The sequence below is a fragment of the Aphidius gifuensis genome, linkage group LG6, assembly GCF_014905175.1.
Source record: "Aphidius gifuensis isolate YNYX2018 linkage group LG6, ASM1490517v1, whole genome shotgun sequence".
NCBI classification, from domain to species: Eukaryota; Metazoa; Arthropoda; class Insecta; order Hymenoptera; family Braconidae; genus Aphidius; species Aphidius gifuensis.
In genome coordinates this window covers 1,449,287-1,475,324 of record NC_057793.1, presented here as the reverse complement: position 1 = coordinate 1,475,324, position 26,038 = coordinate 1,449,287, and the positions used below count along the sequence as shown (strand labels likewise).

The 26,038-nt window shown below is 24.1% G+C and overlaps 4 protein-coding genes across 4 annotated transcripts; 1 reads left to right on the top strand and 3 right to left on the bottom strand.

Moving 5' to 3' along the window:
• Positions 1-8,069: 8,069 nt before the first annotated feature.
• Positions 8,070-11,581, top strand: LOC122858691. The gene is made up of 6 exons (XM_044161778.1): positions 8,070-8,419; positions 9,048-9,983; positions 10,059-10,125; positions 10,466-10,627; positions 10,698-10,797; positions 10,883-11,581. Exons 1-6 carry the CDS (start codon positions 8,329-8,331, stop codon positions 10,979-10,981), a joined length of 1,455 nt encoding a protein of 484 aa, XP_044017713.1. The 5' UTR covers positions 8,070-8,328; the 3' UTR covers positions 10,982-11,581.
• Positions 11,582-13,158: 1,577 nt separating this feature from the next.
• On the bottom strand, positions 13,159-15,967 carry LOC122858675 (replication protein A 70 kDa DNA-binding subunit). The gene is made up of 7 exons (XM_044161735.1): positions 15,725-15,967; positions 15,491-15,538; positions 14,239-15,392; positions 13,939-14,173; positions 13,783-13,863; positions 13,512-13,706; positions 13,159-13,439 (listed from the first exon to the last, which is right to left on the bottom strand). The coding sequence occupies exons 1-7, from the start codon at positions 15,752-15,754 to the stop codon at positions 13,323-13,325; spliced, it is 1,860 nt and encodes a 619-aa protein (XP_044017670.1). The 5' UTR covers positions 15,755-15,967; the 3' UTR covers positions 13,159-13,322.
• A 335-nt stretch (positions 15,968-16,302) lies between these two features.
• Positions 16,303-18,536, bottom strand: LOC122858685 (DNA primase large subunit-like). Its single transcript, XM_044161766.1, has 7 exons — positions 18,375-18,536; positions 18,116-18,292; positions 17,713-18,050; positions 17,281-17,646; positions 16,835-17,213; positions 16,569-16,745; positions 16,303-16,505 (listed from the first exon to the last, which is right to left on the bottom strand). The coding sequence occupies exons 2-7, from the start codon at positions 18,270-18,272 to the stop codon at positions 16,345-16,347; spliced, it is 1,578 nt and encodes a 525-aa protein (XP_044017701.1). The 5' UTR covers positions 18,273-18,292; positions 18,375-18,536; the 3' UTR covers positions 16,303-16,344.
• Positions 18,537-20,816: 2,280 nt separating this feature from the next.
• On the bottom strand, positions 20,817-22,235 carry LOC122859657. The gene is made up of 3 exons (XM_044163341.1): positions 22,131-22,235; positions 21,609-21,975; positions 20,817-20,913 (listed from the first exon to the last, which is right to left on the bottom strand). The coding sequence occupies exons 1-3, from the start codon at positions 22,189-22,191 to the stop codon at positions 20,817-20,819; spliced, it is 525 nt and encodes a 174-aa protein (XP_044019276.1). The 5' UTR covers positions 22,192-22,235.
• Between the last annotated feature and the right edge of the window lie 3,803 nt (positions 22,236-26,038).

Genomic DNA, 26,038 nt, shown 5'->3' with positions numbered 1-26,038 from the left:
AAGGTTCATCACCTACTCAGTTCATTTAATGAATTCATTGTCAATAAATAAAAAATGAAATATTAATTTTCGAATTTATTCTTGTGTGTGAGTTCAATGTACATGAGAGTTTAATAATGAAAACATTATTATTCCATCTCTAATGAATACTCAATGCTGATTACGATTGAAAATAACTTTTCTGCTTTGAAAAATAATATATAATTGATTGATAAAAACTCAAGGGTATAAATTTATTTATTTTATTAAATTTTGAATTTCAATTTCAATATTTAAATATTTCATGGTAGGTTTATTTACAAAACAGATTGATTGATGATTTTTTTAAAATTTATTAATTCTGTTTTTTGAATTTTAAATGGTAATTTACCAATTGTTGGCAAGTTGAAATTAAATTTATGAATAAATGGAAAGGAGGCAAATTCATAGGGGAATCAACATGTTGATTTTACTTGAAAAATCCATGTACTATTATTTAATTACAATTATATATTATCATGAAATTTTTAATAAGATATCATCAATTAAATTTTTAATAAGATTTGAATTTTAATTTTATTGTTTTACAGATTTAATTTAAGTTAATTGTTTTACAGTTTTAAATGAATTTTATTGTTTGACAAGTTTAATATGCATTCAACTAAACAAATATTAATATTTTTTGTTATGTGAAATAATTGTATAACAAATATTTTATTTTTAACGAGAAGTATATGCGTAGTGTAATACACTAAAAATTGATAATAGACTTGTAATAATCCAAGTTGGTGATGATGATATTGTTGATGCTGATTTTGATTTTTTGTTTTGATTTGTTTTTCGATTTATCTCTTCATTTCTCTCTTTCTCTTCCATTTCCTGTTTATCTTTCTCTTCCTTTCTCTTTGTCTCTTCCTTTTCCTGTTTATCTTTTTCGTCTTTTCTCTTTTTCTCTTCCCTTTCCTTTTTTTCTTCTATTCTCTTTTTCTCTTTTTTTTCTTGTTTATCTTTTTCTTCCATTCTCTTTTTCTCTCTCTTTTCTTGTTTATCTTTTTCTTCTATTCTCTTTCTCTCTTTCTTTTCTTGTTTATCTTTCTCTTCTTTTCTCTTTTGCTCTTCCTCTTCCTGTTTATCTTTCTCTTCTTTTCTCTTTTGCTCTTCCTCTTCCTGTTTATCTTTCTCTTCTTTTCTTTTTTTCTCTTCCTTTACCTGTTTATCGTTCTCTTCTTTTCTCTTTTTCTCTTCCTTTTCCTTTTTATTTTTTTCTTCTTTTCTATTTTTCTCTTCCTCGTCCTCGTCCTCTTCCTCTTCATTTTCATTTTCATTTTTATTTTCAGTTTCATTTTCATTTTCATTTTCAGTTTCATTTTCATTTTCATTTGTAGTTTCATTTTCATTTATAGTTTCATTTTCATTTTCAGTTTCATTTTCATTATCATTTTCCAGTTGTGGTTCCTTTGAGTTATTTGGTGTTATTAATAATGAATAAATAATAGATGCAGTGTCATTATATTCATCACCAAAATCATTTCTAAATTTAGCATTACAGGTCCACTTGCCCGCGTAAAATTCCTTCGGGTCTTAAAAATAAATTATAAAAATTAATGCTTGCAAATTACTTAAATTAATAAATTAATTTTTATATATTCATTTAAAAAAACTAAATTATTATTATTACCTTTAAATGTGAGATTACAGCTAGTATCATTTTTAGAATGTGTGATATTTGGATAATTATTTTCAGAAATACGGATACCATTAGAAAACTTCCATTCGCATTCGACAATTTTTGATGAAAGTCCTGGAATTGCAGTACAACTAATCGTTTTTGGCAACTTGTTTTCGGTGAAACTTGCCACAAGATATGAATCTATAATTTAAAATTCAAGAATAATATATATATTTTATATTTTAATAATTTAATATGTTAGAAATATTTTTTAATAAACAAACCATTAACAGCTACTGTAAAAACTTCAGAAACTATTTTTTTAGTATTTTTTAGTTGAAGTTTACAAGCCCACTGTCCAGCATGCAGAATTTGATCAGCTTTTGATACAATAGCAAAGCAATCGCCCATTGAAAAACTACTGTTATATACCAGTGTTCGTATTGGATTCATTGATATCTTGTTTTTTCCTTTATTAGATTTATACTCGCCATATGTAATAATTCTCCTTGACTCATTTGGAACAGTAAAAATTTTGCGATTCGGACTCTGAAAAGAACAACTAACAATTGGCTCCATAACTTGGCATCCAACCTGAAATCGTTTTTTAATTTATTCAATATTAATCATTGTTTGAATTATAAAGAATAATTATTTTTTATGGATAATTATTTATATTTACCATGAAATCATCACCATGTTTAACATGTACTGGATTTGCTGTTATAACTGGTTTTAAATTTGTTGCTGATAATGAATTAGTAGGTGCTGGTTGTACTTCCTTCAACTGCTTTTTAACAAGTGTACCAAATGTTTGATTGACAGTTATAATCCAACACTTCCATGCTTTTCTTAAACTCAAATCATTGAATGGTGGATAAACTTGAATCTTACAAACTTTTTTACTGACGTCCGATGAAGGATAGATTATTTTATATCTAAAATTAAAAATATATTTTTACAATTAAATTTGATCAAAATATCCATTGAAAATATATATTTATATGTACTCACTTTACTGGTCCAGTAACGTTTTCCTCTTTATTACCAATGACAGATTTATATGTAATTAAAGTACCATTACTCAATTGAAAACTGCATAAAAAGTCTTTAGCCACTTCAATTGTTCGAGAACATTCAATCGATAAATTACCTGAGGCATCATCAGTCACGTTCATATAAAAATCTCCAACTACAAGTTCATATAAAATATATATTAAAATGTATACAAACAAAAATATTTTACAAATAAAATACAAAAAACTTTCCATGACATAATTTGTTAAAATATAAAAAATAAGCAAATACCTTCTGTTAATGCTGATGGTTTTTCTGTTAATGAAGAGTTTGGTGTTATTGATGATGAAAAAGTAATAAATGCGGTATCATTATATTTATCACCGAAATAATTTTCAAATGTAGCATAACAGGTCCATATGCCCACGTAAGATTTCTTCGGTTCTGAAAAATAAATTATTTATAAATTAATGCATCAATTTTTACATATTTATTTAGAAAAACTAAATTATTATTACCTGTAAATCTGAGCTTACAGCTAGTATCAGTGGTAGGGGAGACCTTTGGAATATTTCGTTCAGTAACATTGACCCTATTGGTAAACTTCCATCCACATTCGACAATTTTTGATGCAAGTTCTGGAATTGCAGTACAACTAATCGTTTTTGGCAACTTGTTTTCGGTGAAACTTGCCACAAGATATGAATCTGTGATTGAAACATTACATAATAATATTTATATATACATATTTATATTTTAATAATTTAATATGTTAAGAATATATGTATTGTAATAAACAAACCTTTTACAGCTACTGTAAAATTTGTAGAAACATCTGCTTCAGTATTATTTAGTTGAATTTTACAAATCCACTGTCCAGCATGAATTTCTTCAGCTTTTGATACAATAGCAAAGCAATCACCCATTGAAAAATTACTGTTATATACCAGTGTTCGTATTGGATTCATTGATATCTCGTTTTTTCCTTTATTAGATTTATATTCGTCATGTGTAATAATTCTCCTTGACTCATTTAAAACAGTAAAATTATTACCATGTGGACTGTGAAAAGAACAATTAACTATTGGCTCCATAACTTGGCATCCAATCTAAAATTAATTTTCAATTGATCAAATATTAATCGATATTTAAATTATGAAAAAATAATTATTTTATAAATATAATTATATAAAATAATATATATATTTACCAGAAAATCATCACCACTTTTAACATGTACTGCATTTGATATTATGTTAACTTGTGGTAAATTGGATGGTGCTGGTTGTACTTCCTTCAACTGCTTTTCAACAATTGTACCAAATGTTTGATTAACAGTTATAATCCAACACTTCCATGCCTTTCTCCATCTCAAATCATTAAATGGTGGATAAACTTTAATCTTGCAAACTTTTTTACTGACGTCTGATGAAGGATGGATTATTCCATATCTAAGATTAAAACAAAAATTTTACAATTAAATTTGATCAACTACTTTGTCAATTATTCAATCAAAAATATATCTAATGGGATTTTAATTAAATCAAAACATTCACTGCAAATATGAATTTATATGTACTTACTTTACTGGTCCAGTAACATTTTTCTCTTTTTGACCGATTACAGATTTATATGTGATAAAAATTCCATTACTCAATTGAAAACTGCATGAAAAGTCTTTGGCCACTTCAATTGTTCGAGAACATTCAATGGATAAATTAGCTGAAGTATCATCAGTCACGTTCATATAAAAATCTCCAACTAAAGATTCATAAAAAATATATTAAAATGTATATAAAAAATTAAATGTATACAGTAAACTTTTAATGGCATCATTTAATCAATATAACTTCAAATATAAAACATAAGACAAGACCTTTTTCTGTTGATGTTGATAATGTTTCGTTTGATAAAGAGTTTGGTGTTGTTGATAATGAATAAGTAATAGAGGCAGTGTCATTATATTCATCACCAAAATTATTTTTAAATTTAGCATTACAGGTCCAATTGCCCTCGTAAGATTTCTTCGAGTCTTAAAAATAAATTATATATAAATTGATGTTTAAATCTTTACAAATTATTTAAAAAAAAAAAAGTTATTATTATTACCTTTAAAATTAAGATCACAGCTTGTATCATTCTTTAAACGTGTGATGTTTGGAAAATAATTTTCAGAAATGCTGATATTATTAGAAAACTTCCATTCACATTCGACAATTTTTGATGAAAGTCCTGGAATTGCAGTACAACTAATAGTTTTTGGTGACTTGTCCTCAGTAGAGCTCGCCACGAGATATGAATCTGTATTTTAAAATTAAAAAATAATATATAAATTTTAATAATTTAATATGTTAAAAATATATTATAAAAAACAAACCTTGAACAGCTACTGTAAAATTTATAGAAACATCTGCTTCAGTATTATTCAGTTGCATTTTACAAGTCCACTGTCCAGCATGAATTAGAACAGCTTTTGATACAATAGCGAAGCAATCACCCATCGAAAAATTACTGTTATATACCAGTGTTCGTATTGGATTCATTGTTATCTCGTGTTTTCCTTTAGATTTATATTCGTCAGGTGTAATAATTCTCCTTGACTCATTTAAAACAGTAAAATTATTACCATGTGGACTGTGAAAAGAACAATTAACTATTGGCTCCATAACTTGGCATCCAATCTAAAAATGATTTTTAATTGATTGAATATTAATCGATATTTAAATTATAAAAAAAAAAAAAAAATTTATAAATATAATTGTATAAAATAATATATATTTACTATGAAATCATCACCACGTTTAACATGTACATTTGATGTTACAACTGGTGGTAAACCAATTACTGCTGACTGTGATCTTCTCATCAACTGCTTTTCAACAAGAGTACCAATTGTTTGATTACCAGTTATGATCCAACACTTCCATGTCTTTCTTGATTCCAATTCAATAAATGGTGAATAAACTTGAATCTTACAAACTTTTTTATTGACGTTCGATGAAGGATGGATTATTCCATATCTCAAATTAAAAATAAATTTTTAAAATCAAATTTGACTAATTACTTTGTCAATTATTTAATAAACAATTATTTAATAAAAAATTTCTATAATATATTTTTAATTAAATCAAAATATTCATTGGAAATATAAATTTATATGTACTCACCTTACTGGTCCAGTAACATTTTCCTCTTTATTACCAATGACAGATTTATATGTAATTAAAGTACCATTACTCAATTGAAAACTGCATAAAAAGTCTGTGGCCACCTCAATCGTTCGAGAACATTCAATGGATAAATTACCTGAGGCATCATCAGTCACGTTCATATGAAAATCTCCAACTAAAAATTCATAAAAAATCATATCAAAATATATATATAAAATAACATATTTTACAAATAAAATACAATAAATAGTTATTCACGTTGGGCAATGAATCACATAACAATAATCTATAAAATAATTATTTTAAATTGTACAACAAAATTTTTTTAAATATTAAAAATAAAAAATTACCTTCTGCACAAGATACGTGGAATAATTGAATCGCAATGAAGATGGTCCCGAAGAATAACCAGGCAGTTTTAAGTGCCATGTTGTGTTCCTTTGGACAATCCAACACAGTGTCGACTTGTTAAAAATTTGTACCCCTTTATATAGTCAGCTCTTTCACAATATGTTGAAACATGTCATTATTTTAGAAATATATGGATATTTCTAGTATTGATAATATACTAATGATGTGGCATTGTGAGTCACTTGGTTTTTTTGTTTTTTATCTATACCTATTTTCGTCGATGCTAGTAACAAATTCATTATCAGTAAGTTTAATGATTAGATGAGCTGACCAAACAACAGCTAGAATGAATAATATATTTTAAAAATAAATAAAATAAAAAAATAATGTTTCAATAATCAAAACTTTTTTTACTATGTAATAGAAAAAAAAATAATAATCTAGCAAAATTCATTGTAAAATATTATTTATTAATTTATGAAAAAAGAAAAAATCATGAATTTCTAATTATTTAATACTAACTGAATCAATTTTAAATTTATTTATTTTTAATATTTTTTTTTATGTAACTATTTTTGTCGATATTTTTAAAATATTTGTCATCAATTGGTTTAATAATTAGTTGTGATGGATCAATGTCGATTCAATGACAAATATATTAAATATCAAAATTTTATTTTTTATTTTTATCTATATATTTTTGTCGATGTTTTTAAGAAATCCATTATCAGTAGGCTTTGGTGATTAGTTAAAATGAAAAAACACCGGTCGAATGACTATTATATATTAAAAATAAATAAAAAACCATTATGTTAAATATTTAATCTTCTTCACAATGTACACGTGGATAATTTTTTATATAAAAACAAGGTTCACCCTGGTGAAAATATTTCTCCGTGATTTCTCCTGAATTTCTCCGCGATTACTCCCATTTCTCCGAAATTGACCCATGCGGAGAAATAAGTGGAAAAATTTTCTCCTCGCGTTGACTTCGGAAGAATTTGAGGAGAAATTGAGGAGAAAATAACTGATTTTTTTTTTCGGTAAAATTTATAAAGCAACCCTTGAATTACCATTATTCTTATTTTTTTTTCGACGTCTTTTTGTAATGCATGGGGGTTGTTATCCAAGTATTATTAATTTTCTCAATTTTTTTTGTTTTTTTTTTTCTCATACATATTTCATAAAAGTCTATAAAAAAAATTATTTTCAAGATTGAGGGGTAAAAATATTTTTATATTGAATTTACCAAAAAAAAAAATTTGACAAGATGATAAATTTTATGCCTTCATATACTTTATAATAAATAATAATAATAAATATATATATATTTTTTTAAATACAATATCTTGCCATTATTTCCACAATTTTCATTGAAAAAAATATATCAATTTTTTTTTTTATTTTAAATATATAATTACAAAAACTATTATTAAAAATAAAATATTATTACAAATTAATAATTGATTTTTTTTTCTGTAAATATCATTTAGACAAAAATAAATAAAAATAATAATTAAACGGAAATATATATATAGTTATCATTTAAATATAAAAATAAAAAATAAATTTATTCACAAAGTATTATCACAAAAGTTATATACTCTCTCTCTCTCTCTCTCTCTTGTCTTTTTTTCTCTCTATTTATAAATGCTAATCACAAACAAGTGTTTTTTTAAAACAATAAAAATAAATAAATAAAAATACCATTAACAGGAAGCTTCATCACCTACTCGTTTTATTTGATAAATATTTATTCATTAAAAATAAATAAAAAATGAAATATTAATTTTTCTATTTATTCTTGTGTGTCAGTTTAATGTCCATGACAATTAATCAATATAATTATACATTACCTATAATAAATGTAACATTAAATAAAATAATTTTTCAAAAAATGAAATACATATATATTTTTGTAGTTGTCGTATTATTTTGATGACGACTTTAGTGAAGGTATTGATTTGTTTTTGTAAAAGTATGAAAATTTCAAATTGCGCAAGTCTCAAAATTGAATGTCGGGATGAATGACGTTCTTATTAGACATTAAAAAAAAAAAAAAACTAAACTTTGTGATAACACGTAAAATTTATCAACCAGCTGTAGATTCAATTGTGGAATTATAAATTATATATTTTAACAATGAAAATTATACATTTGACATATCGTTTTACAGTGATTTTAGTTTTTTTAATTTATAATTATTGTGTTGATGGATTAGAATTATATCAATGTGAGTATATTTAATCAAAACTATTATAAATAACATTTTATTATTTTATTTTCATCAACAGATGTCAATATGTAATTTTTTTTTTTTAATGATACAATGTAGTTTGTCCTTTTTTTAAATAAAATGTCTACATTTTATTTTACAGTCAAACGTTGCATTAGATAACAGACATGTTCAATATTTTCTCTATCAAAAGATCAACAGATTCACTGATAAATTTTTTTCTATTTTTTTTTGTTAAATATTTTCATAAAATTTGTTAATTAATTTTTGTTCCATTCATTTTTAAACCTGTGCTTTTTAAATTATCAAAATATCGAAAAATAATATTTTTTTTTTATTAATAATCATAATAACTTTTGGTGTTTTTTTATTTATTTTTTTTTTCGACGAACCATAATCCCTTGTGACATTTATACGTCGCAGTATTATTATTTTACAATAAAATAATAATAAAAAAAATAAAATAAAAACTTTAATTTCTAAGAGAAAAAAACATCTTTACATTGAAAAAATTTTGATGATATATAATTTAAATTTGTATTAAAAAATTATAAACATTTATTTATAATAAATTGAATATTGTTATTAAATTATTTAAATATTTTTATTGTCAATTAAATTCCAGCTGTTGAATCAGACGAACCACCCGATCAAAATTTACGTTTAAAACAGCTGGAAGATTATCTCGAATCACAGGATCAACGTATTAAAAATTATCCAGTTAATTCTCACAAACATTCTTCAATATACAATAATGAAATGCTTGATTACCGTCGTGATGAAGAAAAAAATATACTTGATTTATTGCTTGAAAATTCAAAAATCCTAAATATTCTTAATAATGAAAAATTAAAAAATTACAATAGACAGGAAAAAAATTATAAATTTAATAATCCACATTTATTTAAAAATTTCGATAATTATTATCAAGATAATTATGATGAACAACAACAAAAACAACAAGAAAATATAAATAATTATGAAAACCAAAAAATTCCATTTGCTGAAAGTCAATTTAATGAAAAAATGTTTATTGAAAATTACCAACATTATCCAGTAAGATTAAATTTACAAGAATGGAATAATATCTACAATGAAAATAATCCAATAAATAAATTAAAAAATAAAATATTAGAAATAAATTCACCACGTTTTAATAAATTAATAAATAAAATAAGTGTACCTGAAAATGTGCCGGAATTTACTTATAAATTTGATAATATTATTGATGAAAATAGTGAAAATAATTTTGCTTTTAAACCAAATGACATACGTTATTACAAAAATGATAATATCAATGAAAAAATAATTACTCCAACAATGAAAATTGATACTAAAATAATTGATAATAATGACATTGAAAAAAAAAATATAATTACTAAAAAAATTATAAAACCAAGTACTGAAAATATAACAGTTATTGAGGCAAAAAAAATATTTAAAAATATGATTGATATTTATGGGGTTAATAATTTAATACCAGAACCACAAAGACGTGCTTCTATTTCACAATCAGACATTGGTGGATTATTAGATCCAAAACCAAGTTTTTATATAATCGGTGAGTATTTTTTATTTTACAATTATGTAATTTATTTTACAATTATTTTAATTATTTGTTTCTCTTTTTTTTCAGCATTTTTTGTGGGTTGTTGTGCTATAATGATGTTTCTTTTGGTTCTGATAAGTTTGACCTGGTGCAGGTAAAGTTAAAAAAATAATTTTAATAATTTAAAATACAAAAAAGTGTAGGATAAAATTGACTTGAAAATTTAAAAAAAAAAAGAATTTTGTTTTATTTAATTGTTTAAATAAGTACTGATAAAAATAAAAGTATAAATTTAGTAAAAAAAAATTCAATGAAAAGTTAAAGAAAAGATTGTTTTATTAAAAAAATTTTAATCAATGAAAATTGAAAATTATAAAGAATGTTTTTTGTCAAAAGTTGGAGTTGTTTTTAGAAGTGTTAGATTAATTTCTTGTCGAGAAGTCAAGTCCAAGTTAATATGTTATGATAAAATTAATTTGTATATTTATTTAAAGACTTGAACGTGGTGCAAAAGCAGCAGCAGATATTGAATATCCAGCTTATGGTGTGACTGGTCCAAATAAAGACATATCACCATCTGGTGATCAAAGACTGGCTCATTCAGCTCAAATGTATCATTTTCAACATCAAAAACAGCAAATAATTGCTATGGAAAAGTAAATTAACAAATACAACAAGTAAACTAAGTAACTGTTTAATTAAATATTTTTTTTCTTTGATAATTAGATCAGTAGCACGTGATCCAGGCTCAGTATCAGAAGCTGAGAGTGATGAAGAAAACGAAGAAGGAGATTATACAGTATACGAGTGTCCAGGCTTGGCACCAGTATGTATTAAATTAATTAAAATTTTATCCTGTTTAAAAATATATTTAATAACAATTATTATTATTTTTCATTTGAAAAAAAAAGGCTGGTGAAATGGAAGTTAAAAATCCACTTTTTCATGATGATCCAACACCAGCAACACCACTACAAAAATTCCATGATGATGATCATCAACATCACTAAATTTTTGTTAATGAAAAAAACAATAAAAGGTGAGAAATCCAAAAAATATGGTCATAATTTATCCATAAATACTTCCTCAGGTGCTTCGAACACTTTTAAAACATTTCATATCTATATAATTGTTTATATAAAAATATTCCATATAAATAACAAAAAAATATATTTAAAAAAATCATAGCATTGAAAATAAACAATATTTAATTTTAATATTTATACAATATAAATAAATTTTATTCTGTTGATTATACAGAAATTTAAGACAAAAAAAAAATTGAAAGGTCAATATTTTTTTTTGCACCAATTTTTAATTATTGCATTGATCAATTTATGTAAATTGATAATTAGACGAGACATACACGTCATCAATTATCAATTTAAATTTAATTACAATTATTGGATTTAAAAATTAGAGCTCAAAAAAATATCACAGAAAGTCTGCACAGTAAAACAGTCTGAGTAGAAAAAAAAAAAATATTATTCAATTGAATATTTCATAGATTTAGCCTCATTTCGACGTTAGAAAAAATTGTAATTAAATAATTCTTATCACGATGTCTCTTAAAAATGCACAAAAAAAAAACACCTAAAAAATTTCCATTAGCCTAAAGGTAAAGCGTTAGAAAAACATAATAAAAACACAAATAAAAATGCCAAGATTATTGAAAAAATAAAAAGAAATATATATAAAAAAATTATAAAAAATATGTGAAGATTACCAATACCTCAATAATAATTATTATGAAAATTTTAAACCCAAAAAAAAAATTACAAATGTGTTTCGAAGTAATGAAAAAAAAAAAATCAAAATACATGTATACATTTAAAATTGATATGAAAAAAATTAAGCATTTGTTGAATAATTTTTGCAATAATTAATTGCATTATAAATTATAATATTCCATAATCACTCATATATATATTATCCACAAATATAAACATTCCAATGAAAATTGTATTAAATATTTATGTGACATTTCAGATCTGCCAAGTTTATTTTTAAAATAATTTTCACTCTGTTAATGACATTGTTTTTTCAAAAACCAAAAAGAAATTAATAATCTTCTTGGATTTTTTTATTCTAGCTATTGTTTTAATTAAAAAAAAAAATTGTTAAATTAATTTTTATTGATTGATTAATTTATGATGATCTGAAAATGTCACAATAAAATTTATCTAATAAAAAAGAATGAATGAGTTTAAAAAAATTATGTCAACTGAAAGAAAAATAATAATTAAAATTACATAATATTTTTTCATAGAAATAATCTCACAATAATTAAAATTTTTTGTTAAAAAAAAAAGTAAAAGTGAATGTTTATTTGGAAAAAAATAATATTCAGACCAATTAATTGAAAAAACAATCGAAAAATTAATTTATAATTATCAGCTTTTGAATTATTTCCAAGAAAAATAAATAAAAGCTATGATAATTATAATAATTTATTAGTGTATAATATAATTTATAAATAATTGTCAATTGTGTGTCTATAAAAAATCAATGTACTATTAAAATGAATGAAACTTTCATTTTATTAATTCATTATTATTTTTTTAATACAAATAACAAACAAAAAATATATACTGGAGTTTTATGAAAGTGTGATTGCTGGCCAAAGACAAACATAAAATATATTTTATCTGAAATATTATAATGCGAATAACTATTATTTATAAAAAGAATTTTAAAAAAATAAATGTCTATAATGGAAAAATACATAATTTTCTTTTTTTGTAGATATCTAATTTTTTTGCAAATAAATATTGGAAATAAAAAAAAATATATATCATTGTTTGAATGAAAATAAATAATTTAAAATTATTAATTAATTATTATGTTTATAATAATGTGTAATTATTAATTTGAATATTTTAAAATAGTAAAAAATAATTAATTTAAAGTGTATTAAAAATATATTATTTGTGAAAGTTAAATTTCTTTTTTATTATTTTAATATAATTTATAAAATTGTTTAAATAATTGTGAAAAAAAATAAATATATTATTAATTTATTTTAAATATTATTGTTGATTTACTGAAATTGATTTTTGTGGTTGATTTTATTTATAATTTAAATTATTATATTTTATTTGAAATTGAAAAAAAATGTCAACTCAATGACAGCTGTAAATTAACATGTTAATTGTGTAGGTATTTTATTTTAAATAAATAGATTTTTTTTTTTTTTGAAAGAATAAATTCAAATATTTTATTTATGAATAACACAAGATTTTATTCAATGTTTTTATGACATATTCAAGTGCTGTTGCACGTTTTATAAACAAGAAAAAAAATTAGTAACTTAAAGAAAATAAAAATGAGGTACAAAAAAAAATTAAATATTTATTTACTTGTAGTGATATTTGCAGCTTCTTTAATTTTCTTGAGTAAATGCTTATTGTAAGCCTTGTAATCAACTGGGGTAACAGCAGAAATAGATGTATTCATTTTTGGTTGATCCTAAAAACCAATAAAAAAACAAAAAATTAATAAATAAATTCAATTAATTCAACTATCTAAATAACAACTTACATTATACATTCCCATCTTCATTCTGAGTTTAAATAAAAATGGCTGGAATGCAAGACTTGTAATTTTTTTATTAAATTCATCAGAATTAACTTGTTGTAATTCTTGAAGTTCTTGTGCTGATAATCCAACCATTCGTTCAACATCATCATGAAATGCTGTTGCCCAAACAGATGATGACCAGTCAGAAATAGCCATCTGTAAATATTAAAAAATTATCTCAAACAAATTCAATCATTTAAAACAAAAAATAGTAACAAACAAATAAACATACATTAGCCAACAAACGTGGTTTATAATTTTGATAATCTTGATTACATTTTTCACATCTGTACACACCATCATTGTCAATAACCTTAAAAAAACATCAAATAAACATATTAAAAATATAATTAAACATAATTCAAACACAAAAAATAATTAAACTTACTTTTTTGTTACAATTATCACTTGGACAAGCTTTGTACATAATATTGTCTGTACGAACCATATTAATCATTGCTTTACAAATAAATGTTTCAGGCATATCACGAGCTTGCATACCTCTAGCTGTAGCCTCTCTTATCATTGACCAATTACCACTCATTCCACCAGCAGAATTTGTTTTTGACAATGATTGAATTTCCTCAGAATTAGCATCAATACTTGCAAACCATCCACGAAGACTATTTAATAAAAAAATTAATTAATTAGTATACAATAAATATAATTTAAATAAATAAATACTAACGCATGAGCTTGTGGTATATCTGGATCAATTTGAAGTACAGATGACATTTGTGCTGATAATGTTTTACCACCATTAAATTCACCAATTTTTGCTGATTTAATAGCAATAACTGGATTACTATTTGATTGAAAATTTTCAGCTTGATTACCCCATAATGTTAATGAAATTAATACTTTACTTTCATCAATTAAATGTATGTCTCTTTTTTTAAATTCTTTTCCAGCTTTTGATGTTAACTCAACAAGATTATCAGCACTTTTAACAATTCCCAAAATATCAACCATTGTATCTTTTTCCATATTTTCAATTTCTTTAATTGGTACAAATTCATATGTCATTAATGGAATTGCATCACTTTCTTCATTACATGCTATAATTTCTGAATCACCAGTTAATGACATTTCATAATCATTTTTCAATGAATTGTATTGTTTGTTTGCCATTTTTATTGATGCACGTGATATATAATATAATTTTTGTATTTCAATCATATCAAAAAATTTATCAACTTGTTCTTGAAATACTGTACAACGTATTTCTCCACTTTCATCAATGAGTTCCATGTTAAATAGCTTACCACTACTACGTGAATTATTCCATATTTTAATATCAGATTTATTGCTAACACGTGCTTTGATGACCCATTTGTTTTGATATGGACTTAATGCAGCAATTGGTGTTGTTTGTATTTCCATTCCAGCATTTAATGAATCATTTAAACGATTTGCTGGTGGAACCACACGATTGTTTAGTTGTAGTGTTGATGAATTTCCATTAATAGAAGCTGCAGCTGGTGCAGCTGGTGCAGCTGATGCTGCTGATGCTGCTGATGATGAATTTGTATCAGATGAACCAACTGTTAATTCATAATTAACTGGATCACCAATTTTACATTTAACAACATCACCCTTGACTTTAACTTCAATACCAAGTACTATCATTATTGTTTTAGCGTGTCCACCACCAGTATTTGCTTTACTCATGGCATAACGTGATATTTCAATAATAGCATATATATCAATTGTATTTTCTGTTACCATGGAGTTCAATTGAGTTGCCAACATTGTGAATGAACTCAAAACATCACCATCAGATATTAACAAACGATAACGATCAGCACCGGCACTTCCACCAGATGCCAATTTTTTGATACTCTAATTAATAAAAAATAATAAACATTGTGTTAATTATACTGTTGTTATACTTGAACCTTGTTGTTCATTAATTATTTATTTAAATTATTTTGGCTTACCAATATTTGGACAATTGGCTTGTCTACTTCATCTCCTTTCATAATTCGCTAAAAATAATAATAAAAACCATTTATTAAACATTTTAAAAATTTATATTTTAATTTAAACAAATTGTTGATGATCTCTTGGGATCATGGTGAAGAAAATATAATAATAATCATCACAAAAAGATGAAGGTTTAACCGGTAAATTAATGACAATAAAATTTGAGAATTTAACAACAAAATACTTACGGTTATGGCTCCTTTTGATAATGGAATCATCTTGAATTTTGTTTATTGATAATTTATCAGTTAAATTGCGTATTATTTAAAGATTAATTGGTTTTGGGGAATAATTTAGATAACGACAACCTCAAACAATAGCTGTGCAAGCAATGAAACAAAACGGATGAATCAATGAATTGCAATGAATGAAAATTTATGAAAATTTTACAACAAGTTGACAAAAGCTAACACAAAAAACACGATCAGACTTGTTTAATGTTTATACGCTTGCGCACTAAAATAATTTACTATTTTATGTTGGTAATATGTTAAAATTAGCGGCAAACGCCATTAAAATAATAACAATATCACATTATTATTTTTATTATTATTTATAATAATAATGCAACAAAAAATAATAATTTAAATTAAAAAAAAAAGTTTGAAAATTTATCAACAAAAATAATGTATTTTAAACTATTTTAAATGTTGTTGGTTGGCTAAAAAAAATGAATATAAATAATGCAAAAAAAAAAACATTTTATCAAGATAAAAAAAATAATTTATTTATCCTTGATTGTTTACAAGGTATGAAGAAAGAAAAAAAAAAAAAAAAACCATGAAAGTACTTTTAAAAAACTAATTAATTACAAATTATCAAAGGCATCATCATCTTCATTCAACAAGTCTTCAATTTCCATTGGTTTAACTTGAACATCTTTTTTACGTGATAAAAATACTGATGTTCTAACAGGTGTGTATTTTGGTGTTGAAATTTTTCTTGCTGGTGATGATTCACTTGGTGTATCTATTAACAAAAATTAAATTATTGTTAGACAGTAAATTATTGTTGTTTTTTGTTGAAATTTACCATTGTTGTTGGTGGCGGTGGTGGTGGCTTTGGTGATGACACTACGACTGTCTTTGAAGTAACCATTTGGATGCATAATTGGACGTTCAGGTGGAACTCTATGTGTCAATTCGAAATACTTGGCACATGCTATTTGTGGATGTCCAGTTTTAGCCAGTTCAGATATTTCAGAAACAACTAAAATAATATCAATAAATAAATATCCCATTTATCAAAAAGTACCATATAAATAAAGCTGTTAACTTGTAATGACAAATATCAAATACCTGAACTTGATAATCCATAACTTGTCAATTTTTTCTTCAACATTTCATTGTCCATGTGTTTATATGGACATCCATTACAATCACCAGCACCAGGACCATTGCTTATTATTTTTGAACAACCCAATGGTGTATAATTCTTCATACCACCAGCTTTGCCATACATGAATTTAATTTGATACAAATATTCCTTTTCAAATTTATTTAGATCCATTAATTTTGTAAATTCATTTTGCCAAAATTGAATTGAACTTTCAAGTTTAACACCAATTCCTTTGAGAAATAGTATATACTGTACACGTCCATGATTTTTTAAATGATGATCAGTTTTTAAGGCTTCATGAAGAGTTCTCATACAAAGTGGATATGATGTTTTTGACAACTAAAATCAAACAATCATGTTAATTATATTTTTAATTTGAAAGATAATTTTTTTAATATTAATTTACCTCATCAAGTGCTTCAATTGGTACATCTTCAGCATTGTCCCATGATACATTATCTTTGGAAAATACAATTGGCAATTTTTTGATAAATCCATATATTCTTTCATCTGTTTGAAGAGCATAAAAATCTTGCAATGCACTTTCAAATGAATCTGTTAAATGTTCCTTGAAATGATTGATGAATAAATATGACAATTCAGTTTGTGGTATCCATGCCATTCCTTTTTTAATAAATACTTTTCTTGATTTAACAAGATCAGTTACTTTTTTAAATGACACTTTATAAAAATCAATCCCATCAATGTTTTGTATTTTAGCTGTTGATTTATAAAGTACATCACGATGTTGATCCTTTTCTTCTTCAGTAACCTATCGAATTAATTTAATTATTAATAGTAATATTATTTGTTTGAATATCATTTAAATTAAATGTACCATTTCATAATTAAATCCATTTATTTTAAATAATTCAGTTGTGCCTTCTTTTGTCAATGTTAGAAATCTCATTTTCATGTATTCAACTTCCATCGTTGTCATCCATTTTCTAAGCTCTGGATTTTGTGAGTATGCAAGTCTTATTGCAAAATGTGACAATGCATCACGACGTCTTGCTTCAAGTTCAAATTCAGTATTTGCAACACAGCCAAGACCTTGTAATAATTTAGCAGCATGATTGTATGAATCTTTTCTCATTGAGCTTAACAATGCAGTTTTTCTTTCTTCCAGAGTCTTCAAGTCAGATCTATTCATCAGCAATTCAATCATTTTTAAAACTGAAAATAATAATGGTTAATTTATTTTATAAATTATATATTTATTAATTTATTTTAGTTATTACTTTCTCGTCTCTCCATGGCTAATTGTTTGAACTCTTGGAGATCCAATACGTCTGTTGGTACCTGGATGTACATCTGGATGTCATGAGGAAAATCTTTTTTTAATTTATTGCATCTCTCCTCCACTGACATTTTTACTGTTTTCTTATGTGAAAACATTTTTGTATTGAACTTTATATCTAAACCCAAAAAAGACAATTAATGACGAATTAATTATTTATTGTTTATTATTGTTTATTGTCAATGAAATTTTATACTCACAATAACAATTAATACCAGTTATTTTTATTTCACATCAACAAAATTGTATTGTTTTGAAGATTATAATTAATTTGATTGAACAATTGAACTATAGAAAATGCTAAATTTTTTATTAATAAATCCAGTTGTTGTTGTGAATTTATTTAGTTTGTCAACAAAACAATAAACAACAACTGTTGCACACTTGTACAGCCACTCACATGGACAAGGAAAAAAGCGCGGAAATATAAATAATACAGGTAAGGATAGGTTTTTTTTTCAATCGGTAAAAAAGGAATCATGAAAAAGCGCGAGTTTTTTTAAAATATATTAATAGAAAAAGAATAAAATTAACAAATTTATATTTTTAAATTGAATATTTATTATATTTTTATTAACATTTAGATTTATTGAATTTGTAAATTTTACTTTATATTTTTAAATTAAAATTTTTATTATATTTTATTTCTTTAACATTTCGAATTATTAAATTACAATTTTTTCATCTTAAATTCACCATAGATTTAATATTTATTTTTTTATTTTTTTTTTTTAAATATAAATAATTTATTAAAATGCCAGACTACCAATCATATATTTAAATTTACGCAGATATGAATTGACACTTTTAATACATTTATAAAATTTATCCCAATTAACAGGTTTAGATTTATTATCTAAATATTTATCAATGCATTTATCTAATACCTCTGTCGACTGCTCTGAAAAATCAAGCCAATAAAATAGTAAGCGTAATTTATCAACAACAATACTATGTGAAAATCCAGTCGCCTCAATATTTTCAACAATCGAAATCCAATTAATAGATTTTTTAAATTTTGCTTTAAGATGATTAACACCACTGTATTTCCATTCAATAAGACTGTCAATGTCATCATACCTATCACCATTGATAATTAAATAATTGCAAATATCATCAAGTGGAATTTCCTCCAAAAAAAGACGTTTTTGCTCTCGAGTTTTCATAATTTTTTCACTGATTTCATACATCAAATTAAATTCCTCAAATACCAAAAATAAATGAGCCCAATCAATTAGTCCTTTGAGAATTTCAACTCGAGTTGTTAATGGTCTAATTAATTTTACATCCCAATTTGCAACGATAATCGAAACAGTTCGAAATTTAAATATTTTATCAAAAGACAATGTCCAGCATGTTTTGATAAGTCCTGCCTTAAAATGATCTTTATAATCAGACCAAAATTTTCCAAGCATCCATAAACTTCCTTGTTTACAATTACCAAATGCATTATATTCATTGTCAATTGTTTCAAATATTTGTTTCAGTATATTTTCATAGTCAATAGTTGTTGCTTGTGAATTTTTTAGACTTGTTTCTAACACTTCAAAATATAAATATCTCCATGGCCATGAATCAATCAAATGTTCCAATGAAAAATCACGATTATTTTGTAAATAATTAACTCTTTTTTCTTGGCTTAATTGTTGCATTAAAAATACAAAATTTTCATCTGATATTAGTATAACACTTTCAGTCTGATGTAATAAAAAATTTATAATACAATCATCTTTTTCATTTTGATCCATATTTAATTGTAGAAAAAAATATTGTAATCTTTCAATATTTGTTACTAAAAAAGCAGTTTTAAGTATTTGAAACATATGTCGTATCATTTGCATACGATAATTTATATTTCTACCCATTGGATTGATGAATTCTAAGTGTGTCTCAATCCAGTATAATATAATTGCCTTATCAAATATATTTAAAGAATAAATATCATAATACATGTATACACGTGGATTACGTATCATATATATAAAATCTTGCTTGTCTGTATTTGTAAATGTTTCCCATATTTTTTCAATAATTTCTAGTGCACAATATTTGCAGGCTTCAAAAAATATAAATTTGTAATCAATATTTTGAGATGATACATTTTTATTATTGATACTTGTGAAAACAGCTCTTAGGGTATTTATTTTATCAATTTTTCCAGCATCTGTCCATTGAATATTGTCAACATAAACATCAAATAATTCATGGTGATTTGATGCCTCTAATAAAGAACGTATTTCTGATAAAAAATCAAATAATTCTTTTCCAATTGCACCACTAACATAAAAGAGATCATCTTTGAGAGTTGATGGTAATTCTAAATTTTCAATATTTTGATAAATATTATACATAAGTTTTTTGGGTTTTGTTATTGGTAGTTGAAAAATTTTTAGAGAAAATTTTATACTTTTTATTTTTGATTTTATAAATTTATCATCCCAAAAAGTTATTGCTGTTGTAAATAAAGATCTTTGTTTAAGTGTTGGATTGAATACAAAGTTTGATCTGGAATTTATATTTAAATACAATTGGTTAATAATATGTATATTTAAATTTTTATATTGAAAAATATTTTTCATGTGAAAATGGAAATTGGATTATTTTTGAAAAATACATCAGTTTAATAAAATATTATATTGTACTTACACAATATCAGGGGGATTATGTTTTTCACAATTTTGATTAGCAACTGGTATTTCAAGTTGATCAAATTGACTTTTTGCATTTTCAATAATTATACTTGAAAAAGCAATAATAATTATTATTATATTCATTTTTATTTTTCAACATGTATTGTGTTCTTTCGAAAAAACGTTACAATAGTGAACAAAAATATTTTTTTCATCGAAAATATATAACAACTTGTTGGTAACTTTACAAGGAAGATAACAGATAACATTTTTTTATGTGAATTTTTATTGTTGCATGCAGAGTATATAAAAAATTAATGTTTTTCCGCATTTTTTCTATATTATATTTTTTTTTTCCAGTGAAAAAAATAATATAATAATATAATTTTTTATCACTGCATTCTTCAGGCAGTGATAATAATTTTTATCATAAAAAATTGACAATATATTGTCATTGTATTATACAACCTTGGTTTAAAATTGTCGATGTAGAATTTTATTTCACTGAAATAATTATTTTTTATGATTTAAAATATTTAAAAAATTATCAATACTATTATTTTTAAAATTTATTTATTTTAATTTAAATGAGCATTAAACAAAAAAATAATGAGCAAATAATTTTAAGTTAATAATTAAGAAACTGATCTTGATAACTGAAAAAATAATAAAAAATTTAAAAATATAACTTGGTTAAAAAAAAAAAAAAGGGATTCTAAATAAAAAATTCATGATTACTTTGTTAACTATGTTGTTTATATATTTATTTTTTAATTTTCTATAATTTTAGTTTTTGAAAAAAACATGTGCAATTTTTCTGGGTATTCTTTTGGTTTTATATAAACAGTATAATCTCTATATTTTCTTTCACACCCCATTTCATAAGGTTCCTTATTTTTACACTCTGCAGGTAAATACCATTCTCGGATTGTCCATTTTTTATTTAAAACTTTATCATCAACAAAATCTTTTTTGCGATTAATAAATACTTTAAATGAGCAGCTATTATCTTGATCACCATCAAATTTAATCCAGTCGTCAATTTTCAAATCAATTGACTTGTCATAAGCAATATATGTTCTTTCATTGTCTCCAATTGTAATATCACAACCCCTCACATTTTCAGGATTATTTTGAAGAAGTACTTTTATCCATTTTTCATCATACAGTCCTCAAAAATTATTTAAATTTAAATTATTAAATTAAACGACAACATTTATGAATTTAATTTGCAATTTAATTGTAATAATTAAAATTTTTTTATTTATTTACATTTTAATTTACACAATTTTTAATCAACATTGTTAAATAATTTTTTAAACTTACCAACAATACAGCTTACTTTAATTATTAATAAAAAAAATATAACACTTGAAAATTGATTCATTTTCAAGATGATATTAATTCAGTAAAAGTAATATGACCTAGAGCTTATTAAAGACTGAAATTCAATAATAAAATAAATTAAATTCCTGAATATTTATAGAACAAATATTAATTCAAGTGTTAAATATGTGAAATTAAAATTTAAATATCAATTTCTTATCTCATTGAGACCCGAGCACAAATTTAATTTAATTTGTCAAGTACAAAAGTCTCAAAGCCCTATATTTATTTTTAAATCAAAAATTTATTTTTTTCTTCTTCTTCTTCTTCTTCTTTTATTAATCTTTTATTTATTTTTGTTGATTGTTTATTGTTAATCAAATTGAATAATAAATTTCTTTATGTCACAAGGGCAGTGGGAATAATGTGTGAATTTCCAAAGCGTCGGAGGGGTAGTGCGTTTTTTGGAAATTTACATATGATTACTACTGTCCCTAGTGACAAAAAATATAGTTCGTTACATGAGCCCAATCAGAGGATATTTAGCTTATCTGTATCTCTGCCTGGACACTTGTAACGAAATATACTATTTTTTTATAGCACAGAAACGAGGAAAAAAGAAAAAAATTAATATATGCGCTTATGGACCAGATTCAGGCGCGTAGAATGTTCATTTGTATGAGACGTTTTCAAAATAGTAAGAAAATATACTTATACCATTATATAATTATTAAAATTTTTTGTATAATTACCAAAATACTAATGATAATATTTAACTATGTTTTCAGTATGTGAAGATATCGATAACAAATTTGTTATTTCAAATTATTCAAATTTGTTACAACATATATTGCTAATAATTGCAATTACATGGAGCGTTTTAGAAAAAGTAAGAAAATATAACATTATATAATTATTAAAATTTTTTGTATAATTACAAATATACGAATGATAATATTTAACGGTAACGCTATTGGCACTCAATACGGGGGAATTTACGGGGACGTTTATACGGGTTAAGGGAAAAACGGTAAACATAGCCACCATTGTATGTGTAGGACTGATTACATAGTGTGTGAAACCCGTAAATGTCCCCGTATTTCTCGTAAATTTCCCCGTATCGGTGCCAATAACGATTTCGACAAATTATTGGAGCTTAAATAAATTTGCTGTTTTAATTTAAAGAACAAATATTAATTCAAGTGTTACACATGTAAAATTAAAATTTAAATATCAATTTCTTATCTCATTGAGACCCGAGCACAAATTTTATTTGATGACTTAAATATAAATTAATCAAAAATTCATAAAATAAAATATCTAAAAATAGAAATTTCAATAATTTTATAACGTAATTTGTTTTTTTTTTTTTTAATTTTTAAACAATTTTATTTTTTCTTTTTTACAATTATTTTTGTCATTTATTAATCGTTTACTCAAAAAAATTTTAAAAGAAGAAAATTATAAAATAGTAAATTTTTTTGAAAAAGAATTTATATTTTTTCAAATGAATATATCAATTAACACTAACAATTTTTTAATAAAAAAAAAACATCTGTTATATTCTTTATATAAATTTAAAAACAACTAAAATCATCAACCAAAATTAAAAAGATATTAAAATTTATTTATTTTTTTTATTTGTTAGAAAAAAAAAAAATAATTCTTTCAAAAAAAAAATTAAAACTAGTAGCCGGACTGCTCAAAATTATTTGCATATAAAAAGTCAGTGGAATGACTTCCTTTTTATAATGAAAATAATCAAATTTTTTTTTATCAATAGTATACAACCAAACTGATAGCAAAAAGTCATTTTAAATCTGGAAAAGCATACAATTTCCATTCAACGAAGCCAGCGAACCCAAACGAACTCTAACGTTTTGGGCCCCTGCTTCATTGGGCACCAGCTGGTATTCCGTATGCCCCGTATACCAATACGCTTGCTGATTTTACAATTTACACATTTACACCTGTTTACACCTTAGTAGATAAATTGCAATAAATTGATGTAAATTGTAAATAGTGAACGACAACGTTGGACGACGTTACAACGTGCCTATCGTGCTACTGTACGCGTTATATAAAAATCATATATTAATAAATTATACGTTAAATATACGTTTATATACGCCCTGGCAAAATTTAATTATCAGTTTATAAAGATTCATGTACATGGTTTAATTAGATAGCAATAAGCAATTTTCATTAAACTACTACACAATAAATAGCTTTTTACTACACAATAAATAGGTTTTTCTATTTGAAAAATTTGTGCAGAGGTTAGACACTATTTTATCACGCGCATTGAAAAAAAAGGTAAATACATTAAGTACAATCAATTTATCAAATTTTCAGAATTTAATTATTGTAGTTAGATAATTCATAGATTAATTTTTTTTTTTTTTTAGATTAACCGAAAATAAAATATGCAGGCCTGTAAAAAGAATATTTTAAACCCGAGTGAAAGGACTAAACAGTTCGTTTCAATTCGGAATGAACAAGTAAGTTTTAAATTGTGCCATGTGCTCCAAATAAACGTGTGTGTGTGTATCAAAACTAACATCAGTGTTTATTTTATTTCATACTATTATTGTCAAGTACAAAAGTCTCACCTATATTAATTTTTAAATCAAAAATTTTTTTTTTTTCTCTTCTTTAATTATTAATCTTTTATTATTTGTTGATTGTTTATTGTTAATCAAATTGAATAAAAAATTTATTTTTTTTATAGCACGATTCAGTTCGCGAACAATATCTACGTAAGTCAATATTGTGTACAATGAAAGAAAATGATAATGATGAAGACGAACAAAAATTTCAACGTTCCATCTATTCCATGATACATGATGAGGAAAAAGAAAAATTGATTGCACAGCATAAAATGCTTATGGACCAGATCCGGGCGCGTGGTATGTTTATTTCTGCGACGCGTTTTAAAAAAAGTAAGGAAATATAACATTATAATAATTATTAAACTTTTTTGTATACTAAATGATAATATTTAATTATGTTTTCAGTATGTGAAGATATCCATAACAAATTTGTTATTTCAAGCTTTACAACATATATTGCTAATAATTGCGAACAAAATGATTTAAAATATATAATTGATCTATGTGGACCCAAACTAACTTGCCTATGTGTAGAAAGATACCAGGTTTCTCATATAATGCCATTGATTAACAATAATTGTCCAAATCTTAGACAACTTCGGTTAAGCTTCAAAGAAATAAAAAGTGAAGATTTCGAAAATGTTTTTTCTAATATGTCTAATCTCGAAGGGCTGGGAATTAGATGGGCATGTGATAATTCAACTCTACCAGATACTTTGGTTAATTCATTAGAACAAGTTGGTGAAACCTTGAAATATTTATGTGTCGAATCTCGTTTAGATACAAATGAGATTTTTTTACCAGATTCATTGGCTTTGGTAAGTTTAATTTTTTAATAAATATTATTTAAAAAATACTTAAAACGCAATAAAAAATTTTATTTAATTTTTAATAAAATTATTTATTTTTCAGGTATTTCCTCAATTAATTGTTTTAGAAAATCTAGAAATATATAAATTTAAACTTACACAACCAGTACTCAAGTCGATAGGTGAAATGAAGAATCTGATCAAACTACATCTACATCCAGACTGGCTAGATAGTATTTCAGTGTATCATGACAACATGAATATGTATCCAATTGGCAATTCAAAAACTCTGGAAACCTTAATTATTGATTGGGATTGTGATATTACGGATGAATTTTTAATTAATCTCTGTAATAATGCTAAGAATTTACAAGAGTTACGTATAGCTGGTACAAAGTTAACAGATCGTGGTATAATTGCAGTTAATAATTTGGAACAATTAAAAGACTTCCAGCTCTTTTTAAATAATAATTTGATAGATGGTAAA